At 47.9% G+C, this 15,507-nt stretch overlaps 1 protein-coding gene across 5 annotated transcripts in view; it reads left to right on the top strand.

Annotated features, from left to right (window-relative positions):
• The window catches only part of ASAP1 (ArfGAP with SH3 domain, ankyrin repeat and PH domain 1), a 352,683-nt gene that overhangs the window by 303,218 nt on the left and 33,958 nt on the right, over nt 1-15,507 (top strand). For all 5 annotated transcript variants that reach the window (XM_058699088.1, XM_058699087.1, XM_058699086.1 and 2 more), the window contains 9 exons: nt 3,486-3,649; nt 5,168-5,301; nt 7,143-7,234; nt 9,241-9,427; nt 9,674-9,759; nt 11,347-11,462; nt 11,615-11,682; nt 12,706-12,813; nt 14,883-15,111. In XM_058699088.1, the coding sequence (XP_058555071.1) occupies nt 3,486-3,649; nt 5,168-5,301; nt 7,143-7,234; nt 9,241-9,427; nt 9,674-9,759; nt 11,347-11,462; nt 11,615-11,682; nt 12,706-12,813; nt 14,883-15,111 (1,184 nt within the window). The remainder of the gene's footprint in view (nt 1-3,485; nt 3,650-5,167; nt 5,302-7,142; nt 7,235-9,240; nt 9,428-9,673; nt 9,760-11,346; nt 11,463-11,614; nt 11,683-12,705; nt 12,814-14,882; nt 15,112-15,507) is intronic.

Here is a 15,507-nt window from a genome sequence, read left to right as displayed (position 1 = left end):
TCCTGCTGGAAAAGGTACAGCAGGCGGTCACATGTATGGGCACTCCTGACACGTGTGCCATTAAGAATTTCCTAGCCAGAATTCCAAAACCACCTTGGAATATTACTTCCCCTTCTCATGTTTCACTCTTTCCTCCTTTTTTCCCTTCTCCAAACCCCCAAATGGGAGATTTATGTGAGGCAGGGAACGCATCTGCTGCTTCTTTGTCCTCAAACCCAAGCCATTACTATCGTATTTTTTCTGTGACTTCCAGAGAATTCAGTCCCCAGTTTGGGCAAAGAGGTGTATAGGCTTCTTACCCGTGAGACCGAACGCCCTTCAGTGAAAGGCTTGCTGAGCCCCTCAGGCAGGTGCTGCACTTGGCCTTCCCTGGGGCTGGAGGTGGCAGAAGGGGGCTTTGCTTTGAGTGACGAGGGAGGTAACGGCGGAGGGAGCATACACCCCCGGGCTTGGGTCCTCATTTACCTGCAAGCTGCATAGAATCAGTTTGGCTGCACCCTCGAGTTTCTTTCTCATGGAAAGTGTCTGGGGAAATTAAACGTAGAGCTGCATTCTCACCGAGGGAGGAGGTGGGCAACCGAGAAAGCAGCTCCCCGTCCGTTTCAAGTCAGGCTGAGGACTTCTGGTCCAGCCTTCGCCCCCTAGTGGCCGTTTGACCTTGAGCCTGATCAGCCCCTCAGTCTTCTTTCTTTCTTTCTTTTTTTTTACAAAGATTGTTGTTTGTTTGTTTGTTTGTTTGTTTGTTTAAATTCAAGTTAGTTAACAGACAGTGTAGTCTTGGCTTCAGGAGTAGAACACAGTGATTCATCTCCTACATAGGAAACCCAGAGCTTATCCCAACAAGCGCCCTCCGTAATGCCCATCACCCATCTAGCCCATCCCCCCCACCTCCCCTCCAGCAGCCCTCAGTTTGTTCTCTATATTTAACAGTCTCTTCTGGTTTTCCCCCCTCTCTGTTTTCATCTTATTTTGCCTTCCCTTTCCCTGTGTTCATCTGTTGAGTTTCTCAAATTCCACATATGAGTGAAATCCTATGATATCTGAATTTCTCTGATTGACTTATTTCATTTAGCATAAAACACCCTGGTTCCCTCCACATTGCTGCAAATGGCAAGATTTCATTCTTTTAAGTTGCCGAGTAACTTGTATGTTACAAGTTACTTGTATGTATATATACATATACATCCCCTTGTATGTATATATACACCACATCTTCCTCATCCATTCATCAGTCGATGGATATTTGGGCTCTTTCCATACTTTGGCTACTGTTGACAGCGCTGTTGTAAACATCGGGATGGGCGTGCCCTTCAAATCAGCATTTTTGTATCCTTTGGGTAAATACCTAGTAGTGCCATTGCTGGGTCGTAGGGTAGTTCTCTTTTTAATTTTTTGAGGAACCTCCACACTGTTTTCCAGAGTGGCTGCCCTGGTTTGCGTTCCCACCAGCAGTGCAAAAGGGTTCCTGTTTCTCCACATCGTCGCCAGCGTCTGTTGTTGCCTGAGTTGTTCATTTTATCCATTCTCACGGGTGTGACCCACCTCAGTCTTCTTGTCAGTAAAGACGGGGATCACAGACCTTGCTCAGAGGCTTTGAGACTCCAGATAAAATGTGTAAAGCTTCTGGTACAGCGCCAACATTATTAATCCTGTAAACTCAAAGCAACTTTAGAGTCTTAGAACACAACTGTGCATTATTTTCTGTCTTGCACTTTTTGGTATGCCTGTTACTTTACGAGAATTTAAAAAGTTTATTTTTTTAATTGTCGGAAATAGCTGCTTTGGTTCTTGACCCTTTGAGACATAGTCTGTCCCACCAAATTTGAATTATCCTTCCAGAAAATGCATTGCTCTTAAAATACGTATTTTCTACTTGTCAGTACCACCTCCTCTGTTTCTTTACTTGTCCTGATCTCTTGAGTGAGGAGGCACACGTGGCATGATGAAGGAACCCTGGGAAGGAGGGGAGTCAGCAGGCATGTCTCTGCTGGAGGACCTCGTGAGCCCCTAAACCTCTCCGGGCTTCTGTGTCCTCATCTCTAAGATATTGTCACCCTCAACGCAGAGGTTTGCTGGAGGATTACATCTCAGAAATCCTCAGTCCTCGGCACACAGTAGATACTGGCATTTCAGATAACCGGAACATCACGACGCTTAAGGAAAGCAAAACAGAGATTCTGCAGACAACGGTGCAAACTCCAGTCACCCAGTGCCGCTGATTAACACGTTGTTGAGCCCAGTGTTTTGAATTGTTTTTCAGAAAACAATTTCTAGTCTTTAACTTGAAACTAAACGATAGAGAAAATATCCTTTAATTTAAAAGGTATTGGGGGCACCTAGGCGGCTCAGTCGGTTGAGTGTCCAACTCTTGCTTTCAGCTCAGGTCATGATCCCGGGGTCATGGGATTGAGCTCCACAGCAGTTTCCGCGCTGAGTGTGGAGCCTGCCTGGGATTCTGTCTCTCTTTCTCTCTCTGTCTCTGCCCCTCTCCCCCACTTTTGCTCGCTCTCTAAAAAAATAAAATAAAAATCAGTTAATTTCAGGGGTGCCTGGTCTCTCAATCGGTTGAGCATCTGACTTAGGCTTAGGTCATGATCTCACAGTTTGTGGATTTGAACTCTGAGTTGGGCTCTCTGCTGTCAGCGTGGAGCCTGCTTCGGATCCTCTGTCCCCCTCTGTCTGTCCTTCCCAGCTCATGCTTTCCTTCTCTGTCTCAAAAGTAAATAATAAACATTAAAAAAAACAATTTTAAAAAGTTAGTTGAAAATTTAAAATTTAATGCCTGATTAACTGTTGCACTCTGTGGCTATTTCGTGCTTTAATAATGAACCCTTGGGGGAGCACCTGGGTGTCTCAGTCGGTTAAGCGTCCAACTTCGGCTCAGGTCGTGATCTCACGGTTCGTGGGTTTGAGCCCCGTGTCGGGCTCTGTGCTGACAGCCCAGAGCCTGGAGCCTGCCTCGGATTGTGTGTCCATGTCTCTGCCCCTCCCCTGCTCATGCACACACACTCTCTCTCTCTTTCTCTCTCGCTAATGAAATAGCCCTTCGTTTTCACTTCTAAGTTTCCTCCCCGACAGTGGACTTCCAGAGCACAGGTGCCTTTTGCAAAACTCTTTCTTGCCTCGTGTCCACTTGTCACCAGTTCTTTCTCATCCTCGCATTGGGTTGGCCCCACACAGGGCCCTCTTCATTCTGTCCAGATGGAAACGCACGTACCGTGTCGTCCGTGCAAGCCCTCCGTTGTGTTGATCTTACATTTCATCCACTCCTCTCGTGTCTCTCGGTTTCTCCAGCATGTTGCTTTGCCTTCTCTTAACTTTCTCTTCCCTTTGGGTTTAATTTCTTTCATTTTTCCTCACTGTATTGCTGTGGGGGGTGGGCGGATTCTCTTTCGGAAGCTCTTGACGGAAGTAAATTTTTTCCAGTGGAAGGAGGAGACAGCGGCCACGCTCTTAAGTCTCCTTCCTCTTTCTTTCGACAACAGATGGATCTCCGTATTGACAAATAGCAAAGAAGAGGCCCTGACCATGGCCTTCCGTGGAGAGCAGAGCACGGGAGAGAACAGCCTGGAAGACCTGACAAAAGCCATCATTGAGGACGTCCAGCGGCTCCCCGGGAATGACGTCTGCTGCGACTGTGGCTCGTCAGGTATTTGCCCCCAAACTTGAGCCGGCTTGTTACACAGTCTTTCTCCCCCTGTAGAATAAAAATAAGCTCGTTATTTAAGTCCTTGTCTCCTTATGGGCACGGACACACGCCCACCATGTATTTCCAACTTAAACGGTCCCAGTTCTGAGCCGCTTTGATGCATTCCATTTGCTTAGCCTGGAAAACTCCCACCTGCTCTCCCCAAATGGTCACCTGCCCAAATGCTACTGGTTAAATGAGCACTGTGGAACTATGGAGAGAGCACCGGACATGGAGTCCGTCATCCTGGTTTTGAATCACCAGCCTGCCACTTAACAGTGTGGACATCCTCATGCCGAGTGCCTTTACTGTTCTGATCTTCAGTTTCCTCGTCCCAAGATGGGACAGTAAACCTCAGTTGTTATGAGGACTTAATGAAATCGTCCGACACATTATACCTTTCTTTCCTTCCTTTCTGCGCTCCCGGAAACCTCCCCAACCTCTGTGTCACATGGGTGTCACCTTCCTCCAAACTTCCATTTTCAAGGGCCATTTATATTCTGTAGGTGTTGACGGTAGCTGGCATGACTTCAGTGCTTACATTGTGGTAAGGACTCTGCTGGTTGTGTTTTAGCTTATATTCTCTTGCTGAATGCTCACGGCTGCTCTGTGAGCAACATACTAGCATCATCACCGTCTTACAGATGGGAACACGAGGGGACTCCAAGAAGTTTAGTGACCTACCTCCCAGGCTCGCCCATCTAGTAGGGATCAGAACATGGTTGCAAACACGTATGATAACGCTTTCTCATTGTTTTCCATATGAAAATGGCCTTCTCTACACAACACGCCATGAGCACCTCAGAGGCCAGTCTCCCAGTTTCTGCTGCGTTCATGTGCATGTGTGATAGTGACTCATGCTGTGTGTGCGAGGATACGGCAGAGGAGTCATAAGTACCCGGGTACTGACCACTCAGAAGGAAGCTTACCACAGAGCACGAACCCTGTAGGTTTTAGTAACATGGAAATCCGTATTCCCCCTGTTGTGGGGCCCTTGGGGATCATAGGAACAGCTGAGGTCTGTGAAAGCAGCCTCTGACGTTCAGTATTTACGGTCGTCTTCTTACCAGGAGGATGGGTCGTAACTGGGAGGTTAACCACACCTGTGGAACCGCGTCCGTCACTGGCGACGATGACGCGGGGTCGTGCGGGAGTGCCTCTCACCAGGATGTTTCGTGTGCCTCACAGGACAAGGCTTCCTCACATTTTCACAAGAATAAAGAACTTAATTTTGTTTTCAATTTAGGGTTGAAAGAAAATCCTTTAGAATGTCTCTTAGCCGATTTGCTCTCTGACAGGCTGGTAAGCTTCGTGCTAGCCCCTAGGCTAAACCACAAGCATCCATTTCTTGCCTTTAAATCTTTCCCTTTTAACTCTTCACAAGTCTCACTGCTCTTACTCTAGCTTCCTTTGTAGTTGGCACACTAAAAGTAGGTATCATGTTTGCTTCATTGTCTTCAAAATGTGCTTTCCACACAGAACCCACCTGGCTTTCAACAAACTTGGGCATTTTGACCTGTATAGAATGTTCCGGCATCCATAGGGAAATGGGGGTTCATATTTCCCGCATTCAGTCTTTGGAACTAGACAAATTAGGAACTTCTGAACTCTTGGTAAGTAGTGACCTGTGCCTGGAAATATATATTGCCGTAAATATATTTAATACGTGGCTTTGGAGGGTTTTTTTTGTTTCTGCCGAGTACAGAGAATTCCAATTCCTGCATTTAGTGAATTTGCATGGATATTTAAAATGTAAATCTTGTGGTATGTAACGTTGACTGTTTCTGTTTCCTTTTTGAAGAACTGGTGAATCATGCATTTCTATAATTACTTCAACTAAACGGACTCTTTTTTTCTGGGATGGGCTTTTTTCAAAGCTGCCTTCTTTCAGAATTAGTTTTTATATGATTCACTCACTAGAAGAGCAGTAAAGGGAATTAGGTGTGAAACTCACATGATCACTTTACCCAGTGGCCTGTGTGAATAAAAATAAAGACTAAAGAGTCTTTCTGTTTTTACTGCTTATAAGCTTGTGTAAGTCCCCATGAAGTGAGAGTGGCCTGTTAGCTACAGCCATAAAGCCCATCGCTCCTTAACCCCGAACTTGTTCAGCTAGTGAGGAGAAATAGGGTGCGAAGGGACGGTGCTGAGCTTCATTACGTGGAATGAATCTGTCCTTCCCGTCACGAGTCACCCAGATCAGGAGCCCTCATTGGGTCCAGGCTCTGCCGGTCCCTGCAGTAAGTACACCAAGTAAAGGAAGGGAGGCCCGCTTGGGGTCTCCCATGATGCCTTCTGGTCAGAAGCCCTGTCTTGCATGATTTGAACACGGCTGCACTGTGAGGGAGTCTTTTTACTAAGGGTAAAGGTGCTTGAAGCAAAACAGGGCCCTTCGTACAGAACGCTCTTGGGCAGAACCTGAGTGAGCCTGGGGCTCAAAAATCTGAAAGCCTAGCTTATCACTAGCCTTGTCTGGAGAAAAGTACCCAGAAGTCAAGGCACTTAGCCACCCAGCCAGCAGCATTTGCTTTCTGAGCATCCGCTAAGCAATGGTGGTACGTCTGTGTGGCGTGAGCCCCTGATTGAGGAAGTATCATACTAATGCTCAGCTTCCTGACTCACTTCAGGATTAGAGAAGAAAGGCTCCGATCTAATACTTGACACATTCTTCTTTAGTGTGGAGGTGGTGTCACTTCCGCCTTGACTTAAGGTGGTTAAACCAGTTGACAACTAGAAACCGAGTCCAAGTCTGAAATACTTGCCAGGTGATAAGCCCAAGATTTTCCCCCCAGAGACCTGATAGCGTGAGTGTTTCTTAAGCTATACGTTGTTCCCCGAATTATCCAAACGACCAAAAGACCTTCAGGACAAATTCTCCTGGAAGGGTCTTGAGCCCAGAAGCAAAATGCTTCCTGCAGCATCCTGATGCGTACCCCAAATGTAAAGGAGAATCCCACATCCTTCTCTGTCCAGTAAGAATAAATCTGCTCAGCCTAAAAATGCGGTGTGATAGAGCTTGAAAAACTATTGCTGTCATTTAACCTAGATTCGTATGTGGAACCTGCTGTCCAATCTCAGTGTGTGTGTGTGTGTGTGTGTGTGTGTGTGTGTGTGTGTGTGTCTGTGTGTGTGTGTAGGACCATATCCTATTCTATTCTAGCATTTATCATGTTGTATTTGTAAAAAGTACTGGTTTTCTTATTAATGACCTTTCTAGTCTTTTGGCTCTTGCAGAAAGGAACATGGTTTATCCATCTCTTTATTTTCAGTGCCCTAAAGTTCCATACCTTGCACATAGTAGGTGCTCATTGAGTATTTGCTGACCAGATGGATGGATGGTTTAGTATTCTGAGTCAGTGAGGGAAAAGATACGTATTTAGAAATCTCAAAAGTAATAATAGGAAACTTTTAAGCTAGTATAAAGAGTGACTGTATTGTGTTTTGTATGTTACAGCTGGCCAAGAATGTAGGAAACAATAGTTTTAATGATATTATGGAAGCAAATTTACCCAGCCCCTCACCAAAACCCACCCCTTCAAGTGATATGTAAGTACTTCTAATAGACTGAGTTCTTTACTATTCTGTAATTGTTCTTCTGCCCTCCCAAGAATCGTCTTAAAGGTTATAGTATTTTTCCCCCAGAGGAAATCCCATTATGAGGAAAGCTCAGAGCACAGAAAAGTATTGTGGAGTGAGTGCATTTCTGGAGTGCTGGAGTGCACAGATTATGTTCCCTGGCCCCTTCCCCTAGGTAGTTGCAGCCGCTCTGTGGAGAAAGTGTCTTCACGTCGACAGTTCATTCCAAATCATGGCCTGTTGTGGAAACATTAACACGTACTTATTTTTGAGAGACAGAGCATGAGTGGGGGAGGGGCAGAGAGAGAGGGAGACACAGAATCCGAAGTAGGCTCCAGGCTCTGAGTTGTCAGCGCAGATCCTGACCCAGGGCTTGAACTCACAAACCGCAAGATCATGACCTGAGCCAAAGTCGGACGCTTAACCGACTGAGCCACCCAGGCGCCCCACAGCCGTCTTATCTTGAAGGGACTTTGACCTGAGGGCAAAGAACACCCATGAAAGTCAGATCTTGGTTACCAAGCAGAATCTACCAAAGTCTGCCGTCAGCCAGCTCGCCCCTTCACTGCCGACCCAGAATGAAAGGAAGAGGCACCACCTCGCTTTTAAACAGTGATGGCTGTGGCTGTGAGATGGGGCGGTAGCAGGCTCCACACACGGAGAGGCTTTTTGTGAGCAAGAACTCTTAAGTCCGGGGAGTTGGAGCTCTCAGAAAGAAGAAAGCGTCTTGTAGGTGCTGTGCATTCTTTCATTCAAAAGACGCCAATGAGTTATTCTCCCCGTTTTCAGGTGAAAAAAAAAGCAAAGCTCATGAAGATTTAGTAGTTTGCCCCCAGGTCGTGCGACTGATGTGCTATAGAAATAGGATTTGAACCCAAAATCCATCTACTGCTTTTTTTATTAAGTGGCTCGTGTAACTAGGAAAGTCACAGGGTGAGTTCAGGTATGGTTGGTTCCAGGATGTCAAACAGTATCCTCTGGACCCTAGCTGGCTCGCCTGATTCTCCCCTCCTTTACTCTGAGCAGACTTCCATTTGCCCTTTCTGCAAATGGGGCCACTTAGGTCAGATAGCCCTGCAGCTGGGAGGTGGGCTCAGTCCCAGAGCTTGGGACAGACCTTAAAAGCGGAGAAAGGATGAGTCCTCAAGAAGGAAATGCACATGCCCAGTCAGACTTCGGGTGTGTTACCCCTGACAGTCTCCTGTTCACAACTGCACCTGCAGGAAAGACAAGCCATCTTTATTGGTCTTTATTCTGGCACTCAGTGCTTGGCCTGGGGGTGACCGTAAGGACGACCTTAGTGAGCCTCCGTGTTCTTAACTGTTCACATAAGGAGTTGTGTCAGAAGAGTACGATTTTTTCATTGAAGCTCTGGAAACTTCACTGGTCTTTTAGAATTGTTCTTTTAAAATTTCTGTTTCCTGGGGCGCCTGGGTGGCGCAGTCGGTTAAGCGTCCGACTTCAGCCAGGTCACGATCTCGCGGTCTGTGAGTTCGAGCCCCGCGTCAGGCTCTGGGCTGATGGCTCGGAGCCTGGAGCCTGTTTCCGATTCTGTGTCTCCCTCTCTCTCTGCCCCTCCTCCGTTGTCTCTCTCTGTCCCAAAAATAAATAAAAAACGTTGAAAAAAAAAATTTAAATTTCTGTTTTCTTTGTACACTTAGGTGTATCTGATTTTAAGTAGTAAAGAGCAGATTTCTCTAGCTGTTGTCGAGGTGGAAAAAACTCCACTGTGATCTTCGTGCCCATGAATTTTGTAACTATAGATTGCCTGCACAAACACTAGTAACTATATATCAGTTTCTTCATTCTGTGATGGGATAATGGGATAAGTTGGTCTGAAACCTGGTTGGTTTAAATGCTAAAAAGGAGTATTGGGGAGTATATTTCACTTAAAGAGAACTGTTTTTCAGAAAAATGTAGTTTTCTTAGCTCGTAGAAAATAAAAAGTGTTTATATGTTGCTTTGTTCTACTTTAGGACTGTACGGAAAGAATATATCACTGCAAAGTATGTAGATCATAGGTTTTCAAGGAAGGCCTGTTCGTCTTCATCAGCTAAACTGAATGAATTGCTCGAGGCCATCAAATCTCGGGATTTACTTGCACTAATTCAAGTCTATGCAGAGGGGGTAGAGCTAATGGAACCACTGCTGGAACACGGACAGGTAAGGCTCCACTAAAATCGTAAGATGAAAGGGAAGGTAGAAAATGACTTTAAAAGCTAACTCCTTTTATTATAACCCTGCAGAGTGAGATTCTGATACATCGAGTGACCATGTCTAAGCCAGGACAATTTGAGAGTGGAAGGGGAGCTATTAATAATTACTTCAGGGTGACTGATGTGAACAAAGCTGCTGTAGGCAAAGTAGGACATGCGATCACCTTACTTACACTCATCGTGTCCTTTTCAGGAGCTTGGGGAGACAGCCCTACATCTTGCAGTCCGAACTGCAGACCAGACCTCTCTCCATTTGGTTGACTTCCTTGTGCAAAACTGGTATGCTTTTTGTTTTCTCTGAATATGCCTTATCGTTCACACCAACCAGTCTTCTCAGTGGCCCAGACCAGATATGGACAAGCATTCAGTAAAGGCTTTGCAGGCCATGAGGTCTCTGTTGCAGCTATTCAACTCTACCTAGTGTGAGAACAGTCATAGACTATATGTAAATGAGTGAGCATGGCCATGTCCCAATAAAGCTTTATTTATAAAAACAAATGGAGGGCCAGATATGGCCAACAGTAGGCTATAGTTTGCCAACCCTCGGTCTAGAAAGATGTAAAATCCTGTCTCTGTCCAAAACCTGCTGCATGAGGAAAGGTTGAAAGAGGGAAGACTTAACAACACAGGTCAACAGGATCTGTGAGTTTTCGTTGTTCATAAGTTCATTAAAAAACTACAGTGTGGGGGGGCACCTGTTTGGCTGAATTGGTTAAGTATCCAACTCTTCATCTCGGCTCAGGTCATGATCTCACTGTTCATGGGACCAAGCCCCATGTTAGGCTCTGCGTTGACAGCACGGGGCCTGCTTAGAATTCTCTCTCTACTTCTGCCCTTCCCCCACTCATTCGCTCTCTCTCTCTCTCTCTCTCTCTCTCTCAATAAATAAACATTTAAAAAAAAGTGCTACAGGGGTGCCTGGGTGGCTCAGTCAGTTGAGCATCCAACTTCAGCTCAGGTTATGATCTCACAGTTCGTGGGTTTGATCCCCATGTCGGGCTCTGTGCAGACAGCTTGCTCAGAGCCCGGAGCCTGCTTTGGATTCTGTGTCTCCTTCTCTCTCTGCCCCTCCCCAACTTGCACACCATCTCACTCTGTCTCTCAAAAATAAATAAATGTAAAAAAAAAAAAAAAATGTTTTTTTAAATGCTACCACGTGTGTATCTGACTCAATAGCTAATTCACATTTGGGACATGCTCATGGGAGTATAATATTGGACACAGGCAGTTTGGACTTGCTGTATTCTTTAGTGGGTGGTTCTGTAAGCCACAGGATATAAGGAGGAACTGAGCTCGTCCAGAGGCGAGTGGTCAAAATAGCAAGGGGATTTGAACTCACATATGAAGAATGATGCCTGGACACGAGCCCCGTTGTGTATGTAAACGCCCACACCTCTTCCTCAAATGTAGGACGGTGTAGTCTTTAAGAGCCTTGGCTCCGGGACAGACTGCCTTTTTTCAGATCCCTGCTTGTCACCCCCGTGCCTCGACAGTCTTGAGAGCAAGCTCTTCATCCTGTCTGTGCCCCAGCATTTTCATCTGTGAAACCAAGGTGGTGATGGCCCGCCCCGCTGGGTGGTCGTGGAGAGTTAGTGAAGGAAGAAGGTGCGGAAAAGCTGAGAGGCAGCACCTGTCCCACAGGAGGCACTGAAGACATGCTGGCTGTTCCTGTCATGTGGCTTAGACATGTGGGCGTGATGGTAGCGACATCGTAGTGTTTCCTGGGCTTACGAGTAGATCTCCAACTTGACTCGGTTGTTAGCACCGAGAGAAGTGGTTAATCTGTGGCTTCAAATGCTATTATTTATGTCGCATTTAAATTATATTTGAAATTAGACTTTTTCCTGATAATACTTCATTTTTCAGTGGGAACCTGGATAAGCAGACAGCCCTGGGCAACACGGCTCTACACTACTGCAGTATGTATGGTAAACCCGAGTGTTTGAAGCTTCTTCTGAGGAGCAAGCCCACCGTGAGTGTCGGTAAGAGTGTGACCAAGCGTCTCCGTAACCAGTCACAGCGTTCGGCCGGCTAAACCGAGACTCGCGTGTTACCTTGTAATTTGATTATTGTCCGTGGCCTCTTCAAGATACACCTTAGGTAATTATGCACGTGCCTTTGCCCCCCGTTTCAGTGAACCAGGCTGGGGAGACTGCCCTGGACATAGCAAAGAGGTTGAAAGCCACCCAGTGTGAAGATCTGGTAAGCCGAACGGAGCTGGGGGCTGGGGGAGGGGTTGGGGGTGGGAGGCGGGGGGTGCGGTGTCCATCAGACAGCAGCCGCCTGGAAGTGTCATTCTCAGAGCCTGGGGACGAAATAGATCATCTTTGTTGAACATTGGCTGAAGACATTCAGACGAGCACTATGGCTACATTTGAAAAAGTGGTCAAATGATAAATTTGTCACCCCCATCTGTCTTTTCAGTGCAGTTAGGGACCCAGGAGCTAAAAGGCATTTGAGAGGTATTGTTACCAGACAGGCTTGTGGCGTGAGGTCCCGCTTTTTATATGCCAGACCGTTAGGTGTTTTCCGCAGCTCAGTAGTAAAGAATTCCTCAGCAGCCAAAGAATTCCAAAAATTGGGCAAGTAAAGTTCAGCGTATAATGGTTTTCAAAAGGTGAAATGCATGGCTTGCCCCACCGGCCCCACCCTTTCTGATCCGGGTGGTTTTTGCTCCTTCCCCTGGGCCTTAACGTAGGGTGATTCTCTTGCCCACAGGGAAGGACGACACAGGAAGGGTAAGTTCCATCCCCATGCTTTCTGCCACGTGTGGACTCCAGGCCAGCCGCTCTGTGTTTGTATTCTTGTGAGAAACCTTGGAGGAGACTATAGCTCTCCCTGCCCCCATTTTACAGATAAGAAAAGTGGGCCACGATTGAACCAGGATGTCTGACATGAAAGGCCTGCCTCACACTTCACTAACTCTGATGTTGCCTTCCAGCCAGGAATTTGCGCTCGTGAGGCTCATTATAATATTTGAGAAAGCTTTTAATTTCAGAGAGAAGTTCCGTTATCAAAATAAGAAAGGCTCTGCCTATAATCCTTGGCAACTCCTCTTAGGCCGTCCCACAGTAGCCCAGCCTGTAAAGTCAGAGTTTTGCCCGTTTAAGCATCGACTGGTGATTAATTTGAAGACAGGAATAAGGTGGGATTTGCTCCGTGGTCACGTCACAACGGGATGTTTAACCTTTACGTTCCCGTGGTTACACCTGCTGTTACTTTCAGCTGTCCCAGGCTAAATCTGGGAAGTTCAACCCACACGTCCACGTGGAATATGAGTGGAACCTGCGTCAGGAGGAGATGGATGAGAGTGACGACGACCTGGATGACAAAGTGAGTGCCAGCAATGCCACCCGGATCCCTGCTGCCGCTCCCAGGTTTTCTGCACTACACGGGCGAGACCCCTTCCCGAGACTGTCTGGTCTTGTGACCTGAGGCCAGCGTCTTTGCTTACTTTCCGATCCTTGCTGGGTGCCACAACTGTGTCAGTCAGGACTCCTCAAAAACCAGGCCCAGTAGGATGTGGTTGAAGGGAGAGGGAGAGAGAATGGAATTTATTTTTAGGAATTGATTCACATGATTGTGGGAGCCAGCTAGTTCACAATGTATAGGGCAGGCGGGCAGGCCGGCAGGCCGGAGATCCCAGCAGGATTCGATGGTGTGGTCTTAAGGGCAGATGTCCCCATCTCTTCCCAAAAGCCCTTCAACTTACTGGATGAGGCCCACCACATTATGGAGGGTAGTCCCTTTTACTCAAACTGTAATTTAAATGTTAATCTCATCTAAAGAAAATCCCTTCGCTGCAGCATCTAGACTGGTGTTCAACCAGACACCTGGGTACCATAGCCCAGCCAAGTGGACACATAAAATTAGCCATCAAAACAGCTAATTAGTACATAAAAAGGTGTTACGTATTGAGGACTTAAGTATGAACTAGGCCGTGGGAAGCACTTTGACCTGTGCTACCTCACGTCGTTGTTACCAAAAGCCCACTACAGCATTGTTACGGCCCCCATTCTACAGAAGGGAGAACTGACCCGGAGATTTTGCCGCCTAAGGTCTCCAAGCTTGTACACACCGTCTCGGGACTACACCCGGTTCTGACTCTCCGAGATCCTAGCTGCCTCTGAAGGTTCGTTCATGCAGCTTTCATCAGCTCTGTATTGAGCGTTTCCTCTTTCCTGGGCAGCATTTAAGGAGTGGTCATACAAAGGTGTCCTAAAGACATTCTTCACTTTGAGGAGAGATAAATTGTAACGGATGACCGTTACAATGAGAGCTTGGGGGAAATCCCTGAGATGTGTTCAGAGGACATAGCAACCGCCTCAGCTTGGCAAGCGGTGAAGACCCTACCAAGGAAGAAGCACTGGAGATGGGTTTCTGAGAGTAGGGAGGAGCTTGCCAAGCAAAGAAGTGGGGAGGAACACATCTTTCCAGGGAGGGAGAGCAGCATGTGCAAAGGCCAAGGGGTCCTGGTAGAGCTGGAAGTCTGGGGAAGGGGCGGAAGCCCAGTGTGTAAGGTGCCTTGGAGTAGGTTTGGGGGGAGAGGGGTCGGGTGGCCCAGGTCAGTAAGCACATCATGGGCCACATTTGGCCTTTGGGCCTTATCCACAGAGATTACCTATCAGAGGAGCCAGCTTCCCCACCAGCCCTGGCCGCGGTGTGGGAAATAGGCTGGAGCTGAAAGCAGCTGCAACGTGGACTCGAGGGCTCTTCAGGAGGCCTGTGTCCTTGGGGGCTGGTGGGCGCCTGCACCCGGCATAGGGCACTTCTGAGCTCTCCACACGGCTCCTGGTGGCTCTGGGTAACCTTGAGACTTCTGCCTTGGGAAGTTGCATGGATGCCACTGCTGTCACCAGGAGTGCAAACACAGGGGACACCCTTATAGGCAACCGAAGACAGTTTTGAATTGAAGAGGCCGGGCTTGGACCCACAGGTCTGAATCGTCAATATCAGGCGTCACTCCGGCCCACGGCGTGGAGGCTGCTTTCTAAGGGGACGTAAAATGAACAGGGAGGCAAGCACGGAGGACTTCGACTTGAGAGGGTTGACCAGGGAAGGAACACGGTGTAGAGACAACACTCAGGTGGGAAGCAGTGCCGTGCTGGCAAAAGTAACCTGCACAGGCAGATATCTGTTCATTAAAGGTTGCGTCCGACTGTGACCTTAGGCTTCTGAACGCTTGCGGTCACTAACCAGTGCCTCCCTGATGTGACCCTGCTAATGGTGAGCAGGGAATCAGGGGTGCGAGGTCTGCATCCTTCTCTTGTTGCTGGGTGGCGGCTGACCTCGGAGCACACAGAGAGGCACAGGAACCTGTGCACCTGTGCACCAGGCACAGCGGAGCCTGGAGTGTCGTGCTCGGTGAGTCCTTGCCCACTGCGCTGTTCTGTCCTCCGCAGCCGAGCCCCATCAAGAAAGAGCGCTCGCCGAGGCCTCAGAGCTTCTGCCACTCCTCCAGCATCTCCCCCCAGGACAAGCTGTCACTGCCGGGGTTCAGCACCCCGAGGGACAAGCAGCGGCTCTCCTACAGCGCCTTCACCAACCAGATCTTCCCCTCTGCAAGCACAGACTCGCCCACGTCACCAACCACAGAGGCACCCCCGCTGCCTCCGCGAAACGCCGGGAAAGGTACGGACTTTGAGAAGGGCTTTGTGACTCCATCCTCAAAGCTAGTGCAGCCTCGAGGTAAAAATCGCAGGGTGCATCTGTGTGGCAGAATATGGAACGTGACGTCAAGGACAGCTCGAAATAGGGACCTTGCCATTTGCTATAAGCACCAACAGTAAAATAGTGTTGTGGGCACGCCTCGTGTGTTGTGCTGTACTCGTCTCACAACAGTCCTGTGGGGTATGTGCTCTTGTGCCCGTTTTATAGATGAGGAAACTGAGGCTTGCAGAGGGAGAGTGGCTTGCCCAAGGCCACACAGCCGGTAAGTAGTAGAGTGGAGATTCAGTCCAAGGCCCACCTGGCACCAAAACCTGGGCCCTTTCCTGTCTGCTGTGGGGTGGGATTGCAGTTCTTCTC

The sequence above is a fragment of the Neofelis nebulosa genome, chromosome 14, assembly GCF_028018385.1.
Source record: "Neofelis nebulosa isolate mNeoNeb1 chromosome 14, mNeoNeb1.pri, whole genome shotgun sequence".
Classification (NCBI taxonomy): domain Eukaryota; kingdom Metazoa; phylum Chordata; class Mammalia; order Carnivora; family Felidae; genus Neofelis; species Neofelis nebulosa.
Note: the sequence above shows the minus strand (reverse complement) of the source record. Positions and strands in the feature narration are given on the sequence as shown.